This window comes from Salmo trutta, chromosome 25 (assembly GCF_901001165.1).
Source record: "Salmo trutta chromosome 25, fSalTru1.1, whole genome shotgun sequence".
Lineage (NCBI taxonomy): Eukaryota > Metazoa > Chordata > Actinopteri > Salmoniformes > Salmonidae > Salmo > Salmo trutta.
Genome location: NC_042981.1, coordinates 11,155,102 through 11,179,318, shown reverse-complemented (window position 1 = coordinate 11,179,318; position 24,217 = coordinate 11,155,102). Strand labels below are relative to the sequence as shown.

At 41.2% G+C, this 24,217-nt stretch overlaps 2 protein-coding genes across 2 annotated transcripts; both read left to right on the top strand.

The window, feature by feature from the left end:
• Window positions 1–775: 775 nt before the first annotated feature.
• Window positions 776–10,939, top strand: LOC115162017 (trifunctional enzyme subunit alpha, mitochondrial). Its single transcript, XM_029712933.1, has 20 exons — window positions 776–893; window positions 1,630–1,671; window positions 1,751–1,821; window positions 2,015–2,148; window positions 2,418–2,556; window positions 3,439–3,558; window positions 4,824–4,926; window positions 5,090–5,212; window positions 5,463–5,581; window positions 5,756–5,812; window positions 5,927–6,036; window positions 6,319–6,453; window positions 6,951–7,122; window positions 7,260–7,346; window positions 8,154–8,294; window positions 8,437–8,505; window positions 8,616–8,811; window positions 9,087–9,201; window positions 9,387–9,532; window positions 10,262–10,939. Exons 1-20 carry the CDS (start codon window positions 830–832, stop codon window positions 10,405–10,407), a joined length of 2,289 nt encoding a protein of 762 aa, XP_029568793.1. The 5' UTR covers window positions 776–829; the 3' UTR covers window positions 10,408–10,939.
• A 109-nt stretch (window positions 10,940–11,048) lies between these two features.
• On the top strand, window positions 11,049–24,042 carry LOC115162016 (kinesin-like protein KIF3B). Its single transcript, XM_029712932.1, has 8 exons — window positions 11,049–13,108; window positions 13,259–13,360; window positions 14,019–14,141; window positions 14,479–14,597; window positions 14,703–14,819; window positions 15,598–15,709; window positions 16,202–16,386; window positions 23,236–24,042. Exons 1-8 carry the CDS (start codon window positions 11,546–11,548, stop codon window positions 23,387–23,389), a joined length of 2,475 nt encoding a protein of 824 aa, XP_029568792.1. The 5' UTR covers window positions 11,049–11,545; the 3' UTR covers window positions 23,390–24,042.
• The last annotated feature ends 175 nt before the right edge of the window (window positions 24,043–24,217 follow it).

Genomic DNA, 24,217 nt, shown 5'->3' with positions numbered 1-24,217 from the left:
AAATATGGGAAATTAATGGGGTTTTGGAATAAACGCCGAAAATAAGGTCTGAGGTTAACACAGGTTTAGGAGATTTAATACGTTTTGTTCTATGAGATAATAGAAGCCATTTAACATGACCTTATTAATTAGGAATCATTTATGTGCTTCATGTGTTTTTTGTCATTACATAAATTCGTCAAAATTCACAAAAAGTGATGTTAGCTGATGAAGGCTATCTAAAAAAAACGCCATAAATTTTCCCCATAAACTTTGTTACTGCGTATAAAAACACGCTATAAATATTTATTTCTCGCTATTGTTTTTTCCCTCACTTCTGTCATGTGCTCCCGCATGTCTTTCGGTTGTCGGCAATGATGTATATAAACCCTGGATTGAAGCCACCGGTCGGCCATATTGTCACTCCTCGGTAGGAGCAGTCCTCCATAGGAATGAATGGAATTCTACAGTATTTCAATTAAATGTTTCAAGGACAAAATTAAATGTATTTAGCTATTTTTTGTTGTTGTAGTGGGGACAGTAACATTAGTCATTTCTAAAAAAATATAATTAAAGGAAAATGCTTTTAAATATATATATATGTTCAGCTCACATAATATAATTTAAAAGTATGGATGAATGTGTCTGTAAAAAATAAATGTGGCAAAAACGAATGTAGAAGTTAAGAAATGCATTTCTATAGCTTCCAAACTATTTTTTTACAACGTGGGGGAGTGCCAAGATGGAGGCACGGTGGCTTTAACACTGCGCCCCGAATCAGTCATCTAGTGTATCTATAAATCATTGGTTGTCAGCAGTCAGGTTGTTTCGGTGTTCTTGACCTCCTAAAATGGCTGGTGTTCGAGCCCTGGGTGCGCTGTCCAGAATTACAGCAAGGAGATATGACCTCTCAGGTAAAATTGTGTTGAAATGTGTGCAATTGATGTAAAAGTCAAATGTTATTCTATTGTTTAGCCACATTTTGTAAACCGGCGCCTCTCTACTGTCTGAGATGCTAGCTAGTGCTAATGGTGCAGCTAACTTGGCTAGCAAACGTTAACTTAGCTGTTAGAAGTCTACCGGTAGCTAGCTAACACAGTTTACTAACTAATTTAGCAACACAACTTTACTGGTACACACATCTGGCTTTAGCTCCCTATTTGTAATTCATGAATTAAGATAGCTAGATAGTTAACTGATGCGAGTGAACTTTCACCGAGTGAGCAAACTAGCTACGTCACATGAATTAAGTTAACTTAGTTAACGTTAGTCTAGCTGAATAGATATGATCGCCAAAATCGAACTTTCCATGCAATTTAATTGTTTTCTTGATAAATCTACACTTTACATTAGATGCTTCCATTTGTCATTGTCTAATTTGCTGTGTGGACAGGGAATCTAGGTGAAAGTTCAGTGTCTTTTTGAGGTCAGACCCCCCCACCCCCCATACGTCTCGTCATCAACACTTGTCATGAGTTATCTGTTGCAGCCCCAGGCCTAGAATATTAAATAAAGCGTGGCCTAAATATTTCACTCCCTACAGAGACACCCCCTCAACCTTAGTTAGTTTTTGTTAGCTAGCTAGCTTCCTTATCAGTAGCAAATGTATTGAATTTAGTTAACGTTAACCCTCTTCTTTTGTATTTTTAGGTATCTCATGCCGTACCTTTTCAGTGTCCCTTGCCATGTCAGGTAAGTTGAACGACTACTAGTGATAACTTGATTATAAAATAAAAAGTATGGAGTTCATTTGATCTCTCTTTCTTCTCAGCCCGAACCCATGTCAGCTATGAAGTGAAAGAGGATGTGGCAGTCATTCGGATGAATGACCCAAATTCTAAGGTAATGTATTTAAAAATACATTTTCCATGTACAGTACCAATCAAATTTCAATCTATCAAATGTATTTATAAATCCCTTTTTAAACTGCCCTATGGGATCGAACCCAGGTCTGTAGTGACCTCTCAAGCACTTCAATGCAGTGCCTCACCACTCAGGAGGCCCCACTATTGTATGTCTATCCATGTTTTTGCAGGTCAACACTCTGTCGGTCCGGATGCAAAATGAGATGATAGAAGTATTTAATGAGGTCTCGGCCAACGATGCAGTCCAGAGTGCTGTCCTCATCTCCTCCAAGCCTGGCTGCTTCATTGCAGGAGCTGACATCAAGTCAGTCACACCTTTCTTTCACGTTATATGATAGAAATATATAAATGTTAATATTTGGTGCCACCTTGGCTTACATGCTGTGTAATTAAAATGCTGTACTCAGATTAGATAGTAGCCTAGTTCAGGCTTACATGATGCTCAATGTTGCATATCAGTCTAGTGTAATGCATTTCACCACTGCAAGGTTTGGGTGTTTTAGGGTGCTAAGTTTTGTGCTCTGCCCCCCCCCCCCCCCCCCCCCCAACAACTGTCTCTCCTCTCCTTTACAGCATGATCCAGGCCTGTAACACCTCCGAGGAGGTCACAAAGCTATCTCAGGAGGGACAGAAGATGTTTGAGAGGATTGAGAAATCGTCCAAGCCCATTGTTGCGGCCATCAACGGCTCCTGCTTAGGAGGCGGCTTAGAGGTGAACAGAATGACAAACTAGCCCCAGGCTAGAAACTTAATTAAAAAATGTTGCAGTAATATTGCCTCAGCAAATTGCCAAGTATTCATGGCCTAGCCTGGGGCTAAGGACAAAGCAGTGTGAAAAGGCCTATTGTGACTTGACACATCAGCTTCTGACCACTTTCCCAACAACTTAGACAAAGACTTAGAGGGCATGACATCTTGGTCTACTTCTCTGCTATTCAAATCTGAAATCGGAACAGAAATATATTCTACAGATCAAAAGATACAGCTGTTTTAGTAACCACATCAACTACATTTAATCTAACCTTTTTAAAGGGATACTTTTTAAAGCCATACTTCAGGATTTAGGCAATGAAGCCCTTTACTTCCCCGGAGTCGGATCAACTTGTGGATACCATTTTTATGTCTCTGTGTCCAGTATGAAGGAAGTTGGAGGTAGTTTCGTGAGCCAATGCTAACTAGCATTAGCACAATGACTGGATGTCTATGGTAACATCTAGCAAGCAACTTCCTTCAAACTGCACACACATGGTACCCACGAGTTCATCTAACTCAAGGTAAGTAGATAAAGGGCTTCATTGCCATAATCCCAAAGTATCACTTCACATTTTTTGTTAAAATGTTGACCACTTTCCCTGCAATGTATGGCATCTTAGTCTACTTCTGTTTTTCAAATCTGTAATCAGAACACTTCTTCCACCACTGCAAAAAATAATTTTAAATAGCTAAAGCAAGTCCCACAATTTTACTTCGTCTAGTATTACTCAGTATCGTAACAAATTACAAAATCATCTCGGTCAACAAGACAAATTTGACTTCCTTTCTTCCTAAGTTATTGATTTTCTAAACGTTATGTTTCAATCTGTTGTGTCTTTAGTTTGCCATCGCCTGCCAGTACAGAGTTGCTACTAAGAGTAAGAAGACGGTGCTGGGAACCCCTGAGGTGATGCTTGGTCTTCTACCTGGAGCTGGAGGAACACAGAGACTCCCTAAGATGGTCAGTATCTGGGGAAAATACTTTATAGGTTCAGAAACCCTACCTGAACAGCACAGTTAAACAGATCTTTGCGACATGGGGCTGTGCATTATCATGCTGAAACATGAGGTGATGTTGGCAGATGAATGGTACGACAATAGGGCCTCAGGATCTTGTCACAGTATCTCTGTGCATTCAAATTGCTGTCGTTAAAATGCAGTTGTGTTCGTTGTCTGTAACTTATGCCTGCCCCATACCATAACACCACTGCCACCATGGGGCACTCTGTTCACAACGTTGACATCAGTAAACTGCTCGCCCACACACGACTCAATAAACACGATCTGCCCGGTACAGTTGCAGCCGGGATTCACCCGTGAAGAGCACACTTCTCCAGAGTGCTGGTGTACCATTGAAGGTGAGCATGTGCCTACTGAAGTCTTATGACGCCGAACTGCATTCAGGTCAAGACCCTGGTGAGGATGACGAGCATGCAGATGAGCTTCTCTGAGATGGTTTCTGATAGGTTGTACAGAAATTCTTGGGTTGTGCAAACCCACAGTTTCAGCAGCTGTCCGGGTGGCTGGTCTCAGACGATCCTGCAGGTGAAGAAGACTGCTGTGGAGGTCCTGGGCTGCCCTGGTTACACGTGGTCTGTGGTTGTGAGGCCGGTTGGACGTACTGCCAAATGATCTAAAACGACGTTGGAGGTGGTTTGTGGTAGAGAAATGAACATTCAATTCTTTGGCAACAGCTCTGGTGGACATTCCTGCAGTCAGCATGCCAATTGCACACTCCCTCAAAACTTGAGACATCTGTGACATTGTGTTGTGACAACTGCACATTTTAGTTGCCATTTATTGTCACCAGCACAAGGTGCACCTGTATAATCGTACTGTTTAATCAGATTCTTGGTAGGCCAAACCTGTCAGGTGGTTGGATTATCTTGGCAAAGGAGAAATGCTCTCTAACAGAGATGCACGAAGTTTGTGACATTTCTGGGATCTTTTCTTTTGGCTCATGAAACATGGGACCAACACTAGATGTTGTGTTTATTTTTGGTCAGTGTTGTGTTTCAGTGATATTGGTAGAGTGAAACTCATTTTCACTACAGTATGCACACTGACTGTACTGCAGAATGCTACAGTATTCTTTAATGAATTGATCTGATTTGCAGCCCTCTTTGCCTGTTGTAGTAGTGTTTTAAATGTTCTTGATTTGTTGTCGGCAGTTAAAAATAAATAAATGGAATGCTGTCAACATATTTTACACTACTTTATCTTCAGGTCGGTATTCCTGGCGCCTTTGACATGATGCTGACGGGAAGAAACATCAAGGCAGACAAAGCCAAGAAGATGGGCCTGGTCCATCAGCTAGTGGACCCACTAGGTATAGTAATCAATATTATAATCAATAAAAGTTACTGATAAGAGCATACCAGTATTGATAGAATGTTCTGAGATTACAGTAACTGGAAATTGTTTACAGGTTAGATACTGTCAGTGAAGGTGTCTTAACTGCTGCTTATTGATCCCCCTTTTTGATATTCCAGGACCTGGATTGAAGAGTCCAGAGGAGAGGACCATTGAGTACCTGGAGGAGGTTGCCATACAGTGTGCCAGAGGAATTGTCCACAAGAAGATCTTGCTCACCAAGAAGAAAGGCATGATGCAGAGTAAGTATTTGCGTATTAAAGGCCAATACCATGTAGATATACAGTGCTCTTGGTATAGTGCAAAAAACACACACTACTGTATATAATCTGCATAATATGAAGGCAGGTTTTGAATTGTAAGCTTCTCATGTTTGTTGTTTTTCAACCTTTTACCATATGTTACATCACACTTTCAGTCCTTGTTTTTATGCATGTAAACAACCTTTTTTGGATGCTTTTAACATTTTGTTTTTTTCTCCTTCCTCTGCAGAAGTCCAAGACTACGTAATGGGCATTGCGTTTGTGCGGCAACAGATCTACAAAAATGTTACTGGCAAAGTCATGAAGATGAGCAAGGGACTGTATCCTGCCCCCTTGAAAATCATTGAGGTAGGACTTTGGCATATCTACTTATCCATTTAATGATGAGGATGTTAGTGAGTTAAGGATATGAAGTGGCAGCACTTTTTAAAAAGTGGACGCAGAGCTCCAGGTTAAACTTCTCTCTCATGGTTCTATTGAAAAAGACTTAACTTATATTTGTTCCTCTCTCTGCCCCCTCAGAGTGTGAAGGCTGGCTTGGAACAGGGCCCAGATTCTGGCTATTTGGCAGAAGCACAGGTCAGAGAATATACATGGAGTTAAATAGATTTATGCTCATCAGGAAATGTAATGGTTTTGTATGGAACATGGTTTCTTTGTCACTGTTTTGTCATTCTTATTAATTCTTTACAGAACTTTGGCAAACTGGCAATGACTTCTGAATCAAATGCCCTGATCGGACTTTACCATGGCCAGGTGGCATGCAAGAAGAACCGCTTTGGAGTCCCCGAGAGACCGGTCAAGTAAGTGATGACCTTTGACCCAAAACCAGTAAAATAGCTATTTTCATGTTTCAATCAGTGAGAAATGTGAACCTTATTACAAATATTGTAATACTGGTCAGATGATTCAGAGTTTCTTGGAGATCAAACCACTTGTGCTGATTTCATTATTTGAGAGGTCATGACATTAACCTTGTAACTGGAGATATGGTACTAACAAAATGATTTGGGGGGTGGGAATCCTTGGTGGACAATAATTCCATTCTATTGTAACAGCCTGTTTCTTCATTCCGCTTCCACCAGGAACCTGGCTATCTTGGGAGCAGGTCTGATGGGTGCAGGCATTGCCCAGGTGACTGTGGACAAGGGCATCCACACTGTCCTGAAGGATACCACCGTGGAAGGGTTGAGCAGGGGTCAGCAGCAGGTCTACAAAGGGTGGGTTTACCAGAGCGCAATACTGCCCTTCAAAGGCAAGGTGCAGTAAATATGCATTTGGTCAGAAGTCTTTGATTTGTTGTAATGGCCAGATATATTATCTGATTAATGTGGTATTTTGTTTCCTGAAACAAGAACAAGCCAGTCAATCAGAATATATAATGAAGCACCAGAGTTGCTGTCGGTCTATACAGAAAAAGACAAATAGCGTACCACTAATTAGCTATTGACTATTTCAGATACACGATGTCCTGGCTGTCTGGCATATTGGGGGTTAAACTAGAAACGGTTTCCTTCAGATTAAGAGATTGCATTTTAGTCCAGGACTAGGCTTAATCTGGGTCTGGGGATCTGACCCTTAAAGCATAGCAGCAGTTGTTGATAAAGAAGAAACTAAATATTGTTGAACCTGCCCTAATCTCTCTCGACATACTTAACATAAATGTTGATTGGGTAGCTAGTACAGAGATTAAACCTGCCCTCACTTTCATCACCAGCCTCAATGACAAAATCAAAAAGAAGGCCATCACGTCATTTGAGAGGGACTCCACACTGTCCAGCTTAACTGGCCAGTTGGACTACAGTGGTTTTGAGAAGGCTGACATGGTCATTGAAGCTGTGTTTGAAGACATCAACATCAAACACCGAGTCATCAAGGAGGTGGAAGCTGTAAGTAGCGCAGAATTTTTAAATCTGGGTTGTAAATTAGGGCACACAACGGAAAGCTTTTTCTAATAAAAAACTAAAATAAGTGTTTTCTTTTTGGACAACATTGTTCTAAATTCACTTTTTTTCCCTGATTTCAGGTGATTCCACCTCACTGTATATTTGCCACCAACACGTCTGCTCTCCCCATCAAAGATATTGCTGCTGCTAGCATGAGGCCAGAAAAGGTAGGTTTAGTAAGAGTTCAATAGGATTAACATTCTTGTTTAAAAAAAGGCCTTATTGCTCCTTCAAGCTGGATTCAAACCACTCACTAGAATCCCTTTGTCCACAATAACCTCTCAGGCTACATGTTTTGTGTGCTTTGGGCTGGTTATTGTCTCTGTATAAGTAAGCCTTGTCTAAGCCAGAGCATCCCATAGAGGCAGGAGCCAATCTCCTGTTTCTGTCACACGAGGCAACCTGATGCACAAGTACACCTCCTGGACAGGATGCTAGTCTGTTTCAGGGCCTTACCCTCAATCTGTCTCCTTAAAGGGATACTTTGGGATTTTGTCTACTTCCCCAGAGTTGGATGAACTTGTGGATACCATTTTTATGTCTATACATGCAGTTTGAAGAAAGTTCGTAGCTAGCGCAATTGCTAACTAGGGTTAGCATAATGACTGGAAGTCTATGGTATCTGCTAGCAGATATCTGTAGACTTCGCCATTGTGCTAATGCTAGTTAGCAGTGACTCACGAAACTTCCTCTAACTTCCTTCATACTGGACACCGAGACAAACATTTATCCACTAGTTAATCTGACTCTGGGGAAGTAGATGAGGTGCCTCATTGCCAAAATCCCTTTAATACTGAGTGCCAAGCAGAGAGGAGGCAGGTCCCATTTTCAGAGTCTTTGATTTGACTTGGTCAGGGATTGAACCCCCAGTCTTCCAATCTGTGGGCGGACACTAACCACAAGGCCACCGAGTAGTTTTGCCTGTATAACTGGAGCCATTGCAATAAATAGAGTTGTATTTTCTATTCCTGTAGGTTATTGGTATGCACTACTTCTCTCCAGTGGACAAGATGCAGCTGTTGGAGATCATCACGACAGATAAGACCTCTAAAGACACCACTGCCTCTGCTGTTGCTGTAGGCCTGAAGCAGGGGAAAGTCATCATCGTTGTCGGAGTGAGTGCGCTTCTGCTCAGTGCCCACTTCCCATGTTCTCCCTTAGCTTGTTGATAAACATAACAACACTAATATATGAATTTGATATAGTTTATAGTGTAGTGCTTTTCATGGGCCTATAATAACTTGTGCTTGTTTGCAGGATGGACCTGGGTTCTACACCACCAGGTGTCTGGCTCCTATGTTAGCTGAGGCGGTGCGAGTACTACAGGTTAGTGTTGTCACACACACTGTCTCTTCATCTACAATGTTGGAATGGTGTGGGTATTGTCTCTAAAAATCCAAGTAATGTACCTGTATTTATGTGCTGTGTGTTCTCAGGAGGGAATTAGCCCCAAGAAGCTGGATGCCCTGACCACAGGTTTTGGGTTCCCAGTGGGTGCAGCTACACTGGCTGATGAGGTGGGCATTGACGTGGCTGCCCATGTGGCTGAGGACCTCGGCAAAGCATTCGGATCCAGGTTCGGAGGTGGAAACGTTGAGGTGCTGAAGACCATGGTGGAGAGAGGATTTAAGGGTAAATTCTTGTTTGTAGGACTTTGAGACAAAGGCTCTTTCAAAATGTTTTAGACTTCCCTTGGTTTCTTGCATCCCTTCATCTTGCTTTCTTTCTCAATACATTGGAGGAGAAGGTAAGAGGGGAGGAACTTTGGAACTTCTCCACCAATGAGGTTTGAGAAGGAGAGTATGTGAAGAATCAAGGACATTTTGGGAGAGAAATTATGTAATGGGAAACGCATGATCCTCATTGGTTTTATCTGATATCCAATTAGATGTATTTTCCATCAACAGGCCGCAAATCAGGAAAGGGCTGCTATGTGTATACGCCAGGACTCAAAAGCAAAGATGTCAACCCCGATATTGACGACCTCCTGGAGAAATTCAAATTGACACCAAACCCTTCAGTGTAAGTTGCAACCGCTGCAGAAATGTCTCCTCTAAAGTGACTTGCAGTACAGTGAATGCATACATTTTTTGTATGTGATCCCAGTGGGAATGGCATTTGCTAGCTCAACCCTCTTACCAACTGGGCCACACAGGATCATCTACTCTCCACACTACCACTTAACTGTCTGGGTCTTTTTCCTCCAGGTCTTCAGACTCTGATATCCAGTACCGTCTGGTCTCGCGGTTCGTGAACGAGGCAGTGATGTGTCTGCAGGAGGGGATCCTGAACGGCCCCGTAGAGGGAGATATAGGAGCTGTGTTCGGACTGGGATTCCCCCCCTGCCTTGGTGGTAGGGATTTACTCTATAGCAAGGGTATTCAAATGGGTCTGGAGGTCCGGACGGAGTACTGCTGGGTTTCTGTTCTATAATTAATTCTGATAATGAATTGCACCACCAGTGTTCCAGGTCTAAGTTGGTCCCTGACTAAAGGACAAGAATGAAAATCAGCAGTGGAGGTTAAATGTTCCTTCTCTAGACAGCTAATAATAATGGTTGGAATGGCATCAACCATGAAAACCATGTTAGATTCCATTTACTCCATTCTGGCCATTATAAGCTGTCTTCCCTTCAGCAGCCTCCACTGGTCTTATACTATATGTGACTTAAAGTGCAGTGACTGCATACATTTTAGCTATACATCTAATCCCTGTGGAAATTGAACCCATGACCTTTTACCAGCTGAGCCAGCCACACATACAGGATGATGACATGAGCATAAACGGCTCTAATGACACTGCGCGTGTTGCTGAACTCTTTTCAGGTTTAACAGCAAGCACAGCCTTTTCGTTGTGCTACAATCAGGTTTAACAGCAAGCACAGCCTTTTCGTTGTGCTACAATTAGGACTTTCCTTTCAACTTTCCAGTTTGTGGAGCCGGACTTGACTAAATTTGGCTTTATCCAATTTCAGTATTTTAGACAGCTATCAGATATGCCAATATTATTCTATCGTGCTATCATAGTTTGTCCTTTTGAAAGATTGAATCCTACAAACATTGTTTTAACCTTCTCTGTTCAGGTCCTTTCCGGTTTGTGGATACCTTTGGTGCCGACAAGCTAGTAGAGAAGATGCGGAGGTATGAGGAGGTTTACGGTAACCACTTCACCCCCTGTCAGCTACTGCTGGATCACGCCAAGGACTCCAACAAGCGATTCCACAAGTGACTTTCCTCATCTACTGCTACCATCTAATAGCAGGCTGCCATTAGAATGTGCCTAGGCTGTGTATTTGTCTGTTAACTTAAGCTCAGTGCTTATTTCTTTAAAGTTTGCAGAAGAGAAATCATGAGGGGCCTGTTTTTACAAATCACAGAATGTTTCAAGTTCATAACTAACAGTTCTTTTTTGGGGTGTTTAACATTATTTGACATTTCCCTTTTTGATAATATTCTGTAATATCCATCTGAGGCAGGTGTAGACCCAACTGGCAATCCTAGTCTTCTCAATGTAAATTTAAATCCATGTCTTCATCTCAATTGACTCCCTCTATAGTGGACTCCTTTTGACCAGGATCACTATATAGGGTGCCATTTCAGCTTTCATAAGTGACCAGTCTTGGGCTGTTCAGACATGTTTATTCATCTGAGGTGAATGTTTCATTTTTTTTTAATGATTTTGGTCTTTATGCCATGGTTTGGGCAGTGATGTATTTAATATTTCGAGCCAGTAAATGAATAAATAATGATATTGAAGTACATTCAAATGCCTAGGCTTATGTATATTCTTTGTTTTCAATGAATGAAGGAACATTTTGTGCTAATCGGTTAATTTGTTATGCCTATTATATCAGATGTATTAAATAATTGCATTAGGTTACACCTGTTTACAAGGTTTCGCTTTAATCCACTTCGTTTTGTTGGTCACATGCCTTGTTCCTATTGTCTGCAGCAGAGGGAAGGGTGTGTACTGGGGATGTGGGCTGGCTGGCTGGCTGACGGCAGTGTTTTCTAGCAGTGGTGGCGCAGCATCCTTTGTATCATGTAGCGGCGGTGCGGTGCGTGCGGATTAAGGGTGGAGACAGTTATCGTTGCCAGGATCAAGGATATTCATCAGAGTCGGAGGAAGTACATGTAGTCTACGTGGTACAGGCGATGTCCGTGTGATTAGGTGTGCCCAAGTACAGCATGTTACCATTTTCTGCGAAAGCTATGAATTGGCTTACCTGGGTACCGCTCGGCGGAGGATGCTTCGAGAAAGAGGGGCAACATGAGTCATCTTGATGCGCGATTAGCGACAGATACAGTGGCTTTTAATTGTGTTGCGGAGAAATCCATTTTTATGGTCAAGGATCAAAGGAATAAATATGTCGAGACCGAAACCGTGCGAGGCTGTGAAGGTGGTGGTGCGATGCCGTCCATTTAACAGGAGAGAGGAGACTATGGACAACGATAACATATTGGAGGTGAATTCAAAACTGGGCCAGATCACATTGAGGAACCCGAGGGCGTCACCTGAAGAAGTCATGAAATCATTCACCTTTGATGCGGTCTACGACTTTGAGTCGAAACAGAGCGATATTTATGACGATACCGTCAGACCTCTTGTAGATTCCGTGTTACAAGGATTCAATGGTACAATATTCGCTTATGGGCAGACTGGGACAGGTAAAACATACACGATGCTAGGTATGCCCACAGACAATGAAAGAGGGATCATCCCAAATTCATTTAACCACATTTTTACACAGATCTCCAGGTCTCAGAATCAGCAATATTTAGTGAGGGCATCCTATCTAGAGATCTATCGTGAGGAGGTCAGGGATCTGTTATGTAAAGACAACAAGAAACTAGATCTCAAAGAGAACCCAGATTCAGGAGTTTATGTCAAAGATCTGTCTTCGGTTGTCACCAAGAATGTCATGGAGCTCGAACATGTCATGAACATAGGAGACCAGTCCAGGTCTGTGGGGTTCACCAATATGAACGAACGCAGCTCGCGGTCCCATGCCATCTTCATGATCACGGTGGAGTGCAGTGAGAAAGGTACAGATGGAGAGGACCACATACGGGTTGGGAAGCTGAACATGGTTGACCTGGCTGGCAGCGAACGCCAGAGCAAGACAGGCGCTAAAGGGGAGCGCCTGAAAGAGGCCACTAAAATCAACCTGTCCCTCTCAGCACTGGGTAATGTCATCTCAGCTCTGGTGGATGGGAAGAGCACCCACATCCCTTACAGGGACTCTAAACTGACCCGTCTACTCCAGGATTCACTGGGTGGCAATGCTAAGACAGTCATGGTAGCCACTCTGGGACCAGCGTCCAAGCACTATGAAGAATCCCTGACCACCCTACGGTATGCAAACCGGGCCAAAAATATAAAGAACAAACCCAAAATCAATGAGGATCCAAAGGATGCTCTGCTGAGAGAGTTCCAGGAGGAGATCGCCCGCCTGAAGGCCCAGCTGGAGGAGCGAGGGACGCTGGCGAAGGAGAGGAGGAGAAGGAGAAATAGCAGAAGACTGACTAAAAGTATGATTGTGGAGGATGTAGCCCACAGAGAAAGGGATGCAGAACTGTGGAAGGCTCTGGAAGCAGAATGGAAGCGGAATGAGGAATACTATATAAAGGAAGAAGAAGAAAGCAAGATGATAGAAGAGGATGAAAAAGGGGTAGAGAGATTCAACTCCATGGATAACTCTGTAGAGGGCAGTCCCCAAAAAACTGTAACCTCCAGAATACCGATACATAGATTTAGCTCTGTGGAGGATAGCCCCAAAAAGGCTTTTCCCACCAGTAGCCATAGCAGCCCAGGGGCGAGAGAGAAATGGAAGCCATTTGGTGAAAAAGAACAGATGGAAAAGGGAAGGATGATGGACGACATGCAGAAGGAACAGGAAGCTATGGAAAAGATTATTGAGAAATATAAGGTGACAATACATTATTTTCTCTGTTTCTGTATATGAGACAATATTGTGCATTTTGATATCATGTTTAATATGATACATTATTTATTGGTGATACAGAGCGTCCGTCTTTCCAATAATCAGCCATCCATATGGCCATGTATCTTTCTCCAGGCAATGGAGAGCAAAATATTGGCTGGGGGAAAGAACATTATTGACCACACTAATGAGCAACAGAAGATGCTGGAATTGAAGAGGCAAGAGATTGCAGAACAGGTGAGAGATCGTCTATAAACCAATAGGGTATGTTCATTTGATAGATTGAGGGAGTCATGGAGAAGGCACAAAACAACTAGGCTATATCTCTACTATAACAGAAATAGTGCTGTGTCTGATGACCGTGATGGAAGTGGTAATTCAATATTATTTCATGTTTCTCGATATACACTACCAGTCAAAAGTTTGGACACACCTACTCATTCAAGGGTTTTTCTTTATTGTTTACTATTTTCTACATTGTAGAAAGACATCAAAAGCTGTCAAGACAAAGCGTGGCTAATTTGGAGAATATAAAATATATTAACATTTGTTTAAATTTTTTTTGGTTACTACATGATTCTATATGTGTTATTTCATAGTTTTGATGTCTTCACTATTATTCTATGTAGAAAATAGTAAAAATAAAGAAAAACCCTTGAATGAGTAGGTGTGTCCAAACTTTTGACTGGTAGTGTACATGCAGGTTTATTCATTGTATTGTGTCTCTGTGTTTACCTATCTTAGATTTTGGTCAGCACCGTGGAGTGCGGCTGTGATATGAAAAAAAAAAGTTGTATTGTTTGCGTGCAGGCTAGGCCTCACTTTATTGTGAAACATGACTACACAAAGGAAGTTCCCACACTGGAAAATAAAAGTCATTTTTATTTGTATTTAGATAAGACGAGAGAGAGAGATCCAGCAGCAGGTGATGGCTCAGGATGAGGAGACGGGAGAGCTGAGAGAGACCTTCTCCTCCCTGCAGCAGGAGGTGGAACTCAAGACCAAGAAGCTGAAAAGGGTAAGATGGATTACTAACCAGCAGGGTTGGGGTCAATTCCATTTCAATTCCAGTCAATACAGAAAGTAAACCAAACTCCAATTCCAAATTTTCCTAATTGAAAAGCATTGAAGAGAATTTACATTTCAGTGTAAATCTGAATTGACTGGAATTGACCCCAACCTTCCATATCCCTAAAGCCCACCAGTGATCATTATCATGACCTTATGTTTAATATAAAGGGATTTTAGACAGTGTTCTGATGCAAAATGCTATTCCCTCATTTCTGGTTGTTTTGATTAGGATGTTAACATTTCATGGATGTGTTCTCCTATTGTTTCCTCTCTCGTTGATCCAGTTGTATGCCAAGCTGCAGCTGGTGAAGGCTGAGATTGGGGACGTCATTGATGAGCATGTAGTTACCAGACAGGAGCTGGAGCAGACACAGAATGAACTCACCAGAGAACTCAAGTTCAAGTGAGTTTTAATAACGTATAATCACACAGGCACGCACACACACACACACACACACTACCCCAATTGGTTCACTTTTCATAATATTGTTTTATGTGTTACCTGCAGGTATCTCTTAATTGAGAATTTCATCCCTCCCAAAGAAAAGAACACGATTATGAACCGGCTTCACTTTGACAGTGACGAGGACCAGTGGAGGTTCAGGCCCTTCGTTCCTTCAGAAAGGTCAGTGAGTTCACATAGTCTATGCTAGTCTATACTAGTCTTATGAGCTTAATATTCATTAAGTATTAAGTATTGCAATGGTACCAAATATATTATTGACTGGTGCTGAAAGGACAGCCCTGCTAATCGGCCAGCCACTGCATAAAGGTATAGGTGGTCAGGGCAAACGTTGTGGTGCTGAAAGGACAGCTCTGCAAAGCCAGTTACAATAATGTCACTGATGAGGGTAGTCACAATTGGATTAAAATCCGAATCAAATTTGTATTTGTCACATGCACCGAATACAACAGGACCTTACAGTGAAATGCTTACTTACAAGCCCTTAACCAACAATGCTTTAAGAAGTTATGAAAAAAAGTGTTAAATAAAAAATGTAAGTAACAAATAATTAAACAGCAGCAGTAAAATAACAATAGTGAGGCTATATACAGGGGGTACCGGTACAGAGTCAATGGTACAGGGTCAATTATTTCCTTGTTTCACATGTTTATGAAATCGAAGTTACTTTGTCACGCTAAGATACTATTATTTTTTTTGCACTCCTTAACTAACTCCTAAACTAGCTTTTCATCCCTTAACTAACTCCTAAACTAGCTTTTCATCCCTTAACTTACTCCTAAACTAGCTTTTCATCCCTTAACTAACTCCTAAACTAGCTTTTCATCCCTTAACTAACTCCTAAACTAGCTTTTCATCCCTTAACTAACTCCTAAACTAGCTTTTCATCCCTTAACTAACTCCTAAACTAGCTTTTCATCCCTTGCACATCTTATTGCAGTAAATCGGCTCATCAGGTGAAGCGAAGGCCCACGTCTGTGGTGGGATACAAGAGACCAATCAGCCAGTATGCACAGATGGCTGTCACAGCAGGAGCTCCATGTAGATACCGGGTGGGTTGGTGCTTGGTTTTTATCTATGGTACATTTTTCATATCTGAGATTGAACATAAAGGAAAAGTTTTAGTTTTTTTTACAACCAAATCTAAATGTCTTATGTAAATGGAATGTTATAGAAGGGTCCAGACACCGTTTTTTGATTTCATTTGTTTTTGAGAATCTTACCCCAAACGTCAAATCACTTCCTCATCCTCGTTGTGTAGTATGGGGGCCCTAAAAAAAACATGAACAAAGACTCCAAAAACAACCAAATATGTATTTTTTAGAAACGGTAAAGCTTTCAGTATAGTGATGCAGGTTTAGATGTGGTACACATGAAATTGTGTCATTCCGAACTAATTGAGGGCCATTTCCATACCGAACTGATTAGTATCAAGAAACCACTTTCCACACATTTATTTATCATCAATTACAGATGTTTTCCATTGTCATTGTTCATTATATTAAACTCCCTCTCTCTTTCGCTCTCATTCATTATTTCTGTAGGCTGAGAATGTGATGCTCCTGGAGCTAGATATGAGCCCACCCAGCATGTACAACCTCAACCTTAACGGGTCACACCTGGAACAGAACTTTGGAGGTCACGGTAGTCCCAGGAGAGACCTGCTAGCCAACATCCCATTCAGGGACAGGACCACTGCATCAGGAAGGGTCCGGAAGTCAAGATCCTGGTGAGTTACCTGTAGTAACCTGGTGAGTTACCTGTAGTAACCTGGTGAGTTACAGTACCTATAATAACCAGGTGAGTTACCAGTAGTAACCTGGTGAGTTACAGTACCTATAATAACCAGGTGAGTTACCTGTAGTAACCAGGTGAGTTACAGTACCTATAATAACCAGGTGAGTTACCTGTAGTAACCAGGTGAGTTACAGTACCTATAATAACCAGGTGAGTTACCTGTAGTAACCTGGTGAGTTACAGTACCTATAATAACCAGGTGAGATACCTGTAGTAACCTGGTGAGTTACAGTACCTATAATAACCAGGTGAGTTACCTGTAGTAACCTGGTGAGTTACAGTACCTATAATAACCAGATGAGTTACCTGTAGTAACCTGGTGAGTTACCTGTAGTAACCTGGTGAGTTACAGTACCTATAATAACCAGGTGAGTTACCTGTAGTAACCTGGTGAGTTACAGTACCTATAATAACCAGGTGAGTTACCTGTAGTAACCTGGTGAGTTACAGTACCTATAATAACCAGATGAGTTACCTGTAGTAACCTGGTGAGTTACAGTACCTATAATAACCAGGTGAGTTACCTGTAGTAACCTGGTGAGTTACAGTACCTATAATAACCAGGTGAGTTACCTGCAGTAACCTGGTGAGTTACAGTACCTATAATAACCTGGTGAGTTACCTGTAGTAACCTGGTGAGTTACAGTACCTATAATAACCAGGTGAGTTACCTGTAGTAACCAGGTGAGTTACAGTACCTATAATAACCAGGTCAGATACCTGTAGTAACCTGGTGAGTTACAGTACCTATAATAACCAGATGAGTTACCTGTAGTAACCTGGTGAGTTACCTGTAGTAACCTGGTGAGTTACAGTACCTATAATAACCTGGTGAGTTACAGTACCTATAATAACCAGATGAGTTACCTGTAGTAACCTGGTCATTTACAGTACCTATAATAACCAGGTGAGTTACCTGTAGTAACCTGGTGAGTTACCTGTAGTAACCTGGTGAGTTACAGTACCTATAATAACCAGGTGAGTTACAGTACCTATAATAACCAGGTGAGTGACCTGTAGTAACCTGGTGAGTTACAGTACCTATAATAACCATATGAGTTACCTGTAGTAACCTGGTGAGTTACAGTACCTATAATAACCAGGTGAGTTACCTGTAGTAACCTGGTGAGTTACAGTACCTATAATAACCAGGTGAGTTACCTGTAGTAACCTGGTGAGTTACAGTACCTATAATAACCAGGTGAGTTACCTGTAGTAACCTGGTGAGTTACAGTACCTATAATAACCAGATGAGTTACCTGTAGTAACTAGATGAGTTACCTGTAGTAACCTGGTGAGTTACAGTACCTATAATAACCAGATGAGTTACCTGTAGTAACCTGGTGAGTTACAGTACCTATAATAACCAGGTGAGTTACCTGTAGTAACCTGGTGAGTTACAGTACCTATAATAACCAGGTGAGTTACCTGTAGTAACCTGGTGAGTTACAGTACCTATAATAACCTGGTGAGTTACCTGTAGTAACCTGGTGAGTTACAGTACCTATAATAACCAGGTGAGTTACCTGTAGTAACCTGGTGAGTTACAGTACCTATAATAACCAGGTGAGTTACCTGTAGTAACCTGGTGAGTTACAGTACCTATAATAACCAGGTGAGTTACCTGTAGTAACCTGGTGAGTTACAGTACCTATAATAACCAGGTGAGTTACCTGTAGTAACCTGGTGAGTTACAGTACCTATAATAACCAGATGAGTTACCTGTAGTAACCTGGTGAGTTACAGTACCTATAATAACCAGGTGAGTTACCTGTAGTAACCTGGTGAGTTACAGTACCTATAATAACCAGGTGAGTTACCTGCAGTAACCTGGTGAGTTACAGTACCTATAATAACCTGGTGAGTTACCTGTAGTAACCTGGTGAGTTACAGTACCTATAATAACCAGGTGAGTTACCTGTAGTAACCAGGTGAGTTACAGTACCTATAATAACCAGGTCAGATACCTGTAGTAACCTGGTGAGTTACAGTACCTATAATAACCAGATGAGTTACCTGTAGTAACCTGGTGAGTTACCTGTAGTAACCTGGTGAGTTACAGTACCTATAATAACCTGGTGAGTTACAGTACCTATAATAACCAGATGAGTTACCTGTAGTAACCTGGTCATTTACAGTACCTATAATAACCAGGTGAGTTACCTGTAGTAACCTGGTGAGTTACCTGTAGTAACCTGGTGAGTTACAGTACCTATAATAACCAGGTGAGTTACAGTACCTATAATAACCAGGTGAGTGACCTGTAGTAACCTGGTGAGTTACAGTACCTATAATAACCATATGAGTTACCTGTAGTAACCTGGTGAGTTACAGTACCTATAATAACCAGGTGAGTTACCTGTAGTAACCTGGTGAGTTACAGTACCTATAATAACCAGGTGAGTTACCTGTAGTAACCTGGTGAGTTACAGTACCTATAATAACCAGGTGAGTTACCTGTAGTAACCTGGTGAGTTACAGTACCTATAATAACCAGATGAGTTACCTGTAGTAACTAGATGAGTTACCTGTAGTAACCTGGTGAGTTACAGTACCTATAATAACCAGATGAGTTACCTGTAGTAACCTGGTGAGTTACAGTACCTATAAAAACCAGGTGAGTTACATGTAGTAACCTGGTGAGTTACAGTACCTATAATAACCTGGTGAGTTACCTGTAGTAACCTGGTGAGTTACAGTACCTATAATAACCAGGTGAGTTACCTGTAGTAACCTGGTGAGTTACAGTACCTATAATAACCAGGTGAGTTACCTGTAGTAACCTGGTGAGTTACAGTACCTATAATAAACAGGTGAGTTACCTGTAGTAACCTGGTGAGTTACAGTACCTATAATAACCAGGTGAGTTACCTGTAGTAACCTGGTGAGTTACAGTACCTATAATAACCAGATGAGTTACCTGTAGTAACCTGCTGAGTTACAGTACCTATAATAACCAGATGAGTTACCTGTAGTAACCTGCTGAGTTACAGTACCTATAATAACCAGATGAGTTACCTGTAGTAACCAGGTGAGTTACAGTACCTATAATAACCAGGTGAGTTACCTGTAGTAACCTGGTGAGTTACAGTACCTATAATAACCAGGTGAGTTACCTGTAGTAACCTGGTGAGTTACAGTACCTATAATAACCAGGTGAGTTACCTGTAGTAACCTGGTGAGTTACAGTACCTATAATAACCAGATGAGTTACCTGTAGTAACCTGGTGAGTTACAGTACCTATAATAACCAGGTGAGTTACCTGTAGTAACCTGGTGAGTTACAGTACCTATAATAACCAGATGAGTTACCTGTAGTAACCTGGTGAGTTACAGTACCTATAATAACCAGGTGAGTTACCTGTAGTAACCTGGTGAGTTACAGTACCTATAATAACCAGGTGAGTTACCTGTAGTAACCTGGTGAGTTACAGTACCTATAATAACCAGATGAGTTACCTGTAGTAACCTGGTGAGTTACAGTACCTATAATAACCAGGTGAGTTAGAGTACCTATAATAACCAGGTGAGTTACCTGTAGTAACCTGGTGAGTTACAGTACCTATAATAACCAGGTGAGTTACCTGTAGTAACCTGGTGAGTTACAGTACCTATAATAACCAGGTGAGTTACCTGTAGTAACCTGGTGAGTTACAGTACCTATAATAACCAGGTGAGTTACCTGTAGTAACCTGGTGAGTTACAGTATCTATAATAACCAGGTGAGTTACCTGTAGTAACCTGGTGAGTTACAGTACCTATAATAACCAGGTGAGTTACCTGTAGTAACCTGGTGAGTTACAGTACCTATAATAACCAGGTGAGTTACAGTACCTATAATAACCAGGTGAGTTACAGTACCTATAATAACCAGATGAGTTACCTGTAGTAACCTGGTGAGTTACCTGTAGTAACCTGGTGAGTTACAGTACCTATAATAACCAGGTGAGTTACAGTACCTATAATAACCAGATGAGTTACCTGTAGTAACCTGGTGAGTTACAGTACCTATAATAACCAGATGAGTTACCTGTAGTAACCTGGTGAGTTACAGTACCTATAATAACCAGGTGAGTTACAGTACCTATAATAACCTGGTGAGTTACCTGTAGTAACCTGGTGAGTTACCTGTAGTAACCTGGTGAGTTACAGTACCTATAATAACCAGGTGAGTTACAGTAACTATAATAACCTGGTGAGTTACCTGTAGTAACCTGGTGAGTTACATTACCTATAATAACCAGGTGAGTTACCTGTAGTAACCTGGTGAGTTACAGTACCTATAATAACCAGGTGAGTTACCTGTAGTAACCTGGTGAGTTACAGTACCTATAATAACCAGGTGAGTTACCTGTAGTAACCTGGTGAGTTACAGTACCTATAATAACCAGGTGAGTTACCTGTAGTAACCTGGTGAGTTACAGTACCTATAATAACCAGGTGAGTTACCTGTAGTATCCTGGTGAGTTACAGTACCTATAATAACCAGGTGAGTTACCTGTAGTAACCTGGTGAGTTACAGTACCTATAATAACCAGATGAGTTACAGTACCTATAATAACCAGGTGAGTTACCTGTAGTAACCTGGTGAGTTACCTGTAGTAACCTGGTGAGTTACAGTACCTATAATAACCATATGAGTTACCTGTAGTAACCTGGTGAGTTACAGTACCTATAATAACCAGTTGAGTTACCTGTAGTAACCTGGTGAGTTACAGTACCTATAATAACCAGGTGAGTTACCTGTAGTAACCTGGTGAGTTACAGTACCTATAATAACCAGGTGAGTTACCTGTAGTAACCTGGTGAGTTACAGTACCTATAATAACCAGATGAGTTACCTGTAGTAACCTGGTGAGTTACAGTACCTATAATAACCAGGTGAGTTACCTGTAGTAACCTGGTGAGTTACAGTACCTATAATAACCAGGTGAGTTACCTGTAGTAACCTGGTGAGTTACAGTACCTATAATAACCAGATGAGTTACCTGTAGTAACCTGGTGAGTTACAGTACCTATAATAACCAGGTGAGATACCTGTAGTAACCTGGTGAGTTACAGTACCTATAATAACCAGGTGAGTTACCTGTAGTAACCTGGTGAGTTACAGTACCTATAATAACCAGGTGAGTTACCTGTAGTAACCTGGTGAGTTACAGTACCTATAATAACCAGGTGAGTTACCTGTAGTAACCTGGTGAGTTACAGTACCTATAATAACCAGGTGAGTTACCTGTAGTAACCTGGTGAGTTACAGTATCTATAATAACCAGGTGAGTTACCTGTAGTAACCTGGTGAGTTACAGTACCTATAATAACCAGGTGAGTTACCTGTAGTAACCTGGTGAGTTACAGTACCTATAATAACCAGGTGAGTTACCTGTAGTAACCTGGTGAGTTACAGTACCTATAATAACCAGGTGAGTTACCTGTAGTAACCTGGTGAGTTACAGTACCTATAATAACCAGGTGAGTTACCTGTAGTAACCTGGTGAGTTACAGTACCTATAATAACCAGGTGAGTTACCTGTAGTAACCTGGTGAGTTACAGTACCTATAATAACCAGGTGAGTTACAGTACCTATAATAACCAGGTGAGTTACAGTACCTATAATAACCAGGTGAGTTACCTGTAGTAACCTGGTGAGTTACAGTACCTATAATAACCAGGTGAGTTACAGTACCTATAATAACCAGGTGAGTTACCTGTAGTAACCTGGTGAGTTACAGTACCTATAATAACCAGGTGAGTTACAGTACCTATAATAACCAGGTGAGTTACAGTACCTATAATAACCAGGTGAGTTACCTGTAGTAACCTGGTGAGTTACAGTACCTATAATAACCAGGTGAGTTACAGTACCTATAATAACCAGGTGAGTTACCTGTAGTAACCAGGTGAGTTACCTGTAGTAACCTGGTGAGTTACCTGTAGTAACCTGGTGAGTTACAGTACCTATAATAACCAGGTGAGTTACCTGTAGTAACCTGGTGAGTTACAGTACCTATAATAACCAGGTGAGTTACCTGTAGTAACCAGGTGAGTTACCTGTAGTAACCTGGTAAGTTACCTGTAGTAACCTGGTGAGTTACAGTACCTATAATAACCAGGTGAGTTACCTGTAGTAACCAGGTGAGTTACCTGTAGTAACCTGGTGAGTTACCTGTAGTAACCTGGTGAGTTACAGTACCTATAATAACCAGGTGAGTTACCTGTAGTAACCAGGTGAGTTACAGTACCTATAATAACCAGGTGAGTTACCTGTAGTAACCTGGTGAGTTACAGTACCTATAATAACCAGGTGAGTTACCTGTAGTAACCTGGTGAGTTACCTGTAGTAACCTGGTGAGTTACCTGTAGTAACCTGGTGAGTTACAGTACCTATAATATCCAGGTGAGTTACCTGTAGTAACCAGGTGAGTTACCTGTAGTAACCAGGTGAGTTACCTGTAGTAACCTCATGATTTAAAACTGTAGAGGAGGACACTCAGAGTTCCTACAGTATTTGCTGATTAACTGTTAGGTGATTTGTCCTACCTACTTTACTAATAATTGGCAGCATTTAGAACCATGCATATCGTGATTTCATTTCTGACACTTTACAACAAAACAGAATAGATGTACAACTATATTTGCTATGTTAGACCTACTCTTGAGACAGCATTTTTGTGACAATCTTTGTTGCAGAAAAAAAAAAATCCTAATGAAAGGATCCATATAAGAAGACACTCAAGTTGCCAACCGAATACGTAACATGTATTCCCTCTTCTTTATTCCCAGGTACCAGGCACCACGCTCATCCTCTTCATGCGTCTCATCCTCTTCATCATCCAGCTCTATAACACCAGGGCCCCAGACCCAGTGCTCTCCTCACCCCCAGAGACCCTCAGCCATATACACTCCATTGGAAGGTTCCATTCCAGGGGGCCCCTGAATCTAGATTCTAGAACATTCCAACGTTCCAATGAATATCATATATGCTTATTTGCTAGGTCGAAAATATACAGGTTAGGACAATGTAACAATTCCATGCAGCAGTGTTAGAAAATAAACCATTTCCTTGGACCAGCGCCTACAGGATTAGCATAAAAAATGTGACCAGTGGCCTGGAAATCAAGTAGTAAAGTGACTGTAGATAATTTGATAAACGTTTGAATTAATAGAATGACAGTAAAACAGTTATGCTATGTGTTTGATGAGTAGCTGAAATGTACTACGATTGTGGTTATTTTCCAAGTTTGATGACAAACTTTCTGTACTGCTAACATTCACTTCCAGTCATTTTCACTCGCATTGTTAGCAATGAGGTACAATAGATTGCTAGTCCCATTGTTTATAATCCTTTCGCATTTATAGAGACATTCATGGGATTTTAGAATCCTCTGGTCCTAACCTGTATATCTGACCTGTCTGCATTATCAACAATTTCATAGTGTATTATTTCACCAAACACAATTGGTCTGTAACCAAAAGTAATTTGCATTTGTGGAAAATATTGCACTGCTGAACTTTGACTAAAGTATATGGCTAAAGTAATGTTTAGCTTTTGATGTACAGAAACATCAGAATAAATGGTACAAACTGTTACATAACTTGTATGAGCCTACATTGTTTAGGGAATAGAGAAAATACCTGTCTTTCAAATTGAATGAACTGCCATTGGTCACAACAAATAGGGAGAAAAGGGAAAAACACCTGCCTTAACGTGTTTCTTGTGTTGTTGAGGATTTACTCGGTAATATTCTATTTTAGTCGGAGCACC

What these genes read in the sequence shown, in the direction of transcription:
- LOC115162017 (XM_029712933.1), top strand. Translation starts at nt 830, where the DNA reads ATGGCTGGTGTTCGAGCCCTGGGTGCGCTGTCCAGAATTACAGCAAGG. An exon ending in CAGCAGCAGGTCTACAAAGG is followed by an intron (nt 6,454 to 6,950) that starts GTGGGTTTACCA and finishes TTTCATCACCAG; the next exon opens with CCTCAATGACAAAATCAAAA. An exon ending in GGTGGAGAGAGGATTTAAGG is followed by an intron (nt 8,812 to 9,086) that starts GTAAATTCTTGT and finishes TTCCATCAACAG; the next exon opens with GCCGCAAATCAGGAAAGGGC.
- LOC115162016 (XM_029712932.1), top strand. Translation starts at nt 11,546, where the DNA reads ATGTCGAGACCGAAACCGTGCGAGGCTGTGAAGGTGGTGGTGCGATGC. An exon ending in AGATTATTGAGAAATATAAG is followed by an intron (nt 13,109 to 13,258) that starts GTGACAATACAT and finishes ATCTTTCTCCAG; the next exon opens with GCAATGGAGAGCAAAATATT. An exon ending in GGCAAGAGATTGCAGAACAG is followed by an intron (nt 13,361 to 14,018) that starts GTGAGAGATCGT and finishes ATTTGTATTTAG; the next exon opens with ATAAGACGAGAGAGAGAGAT.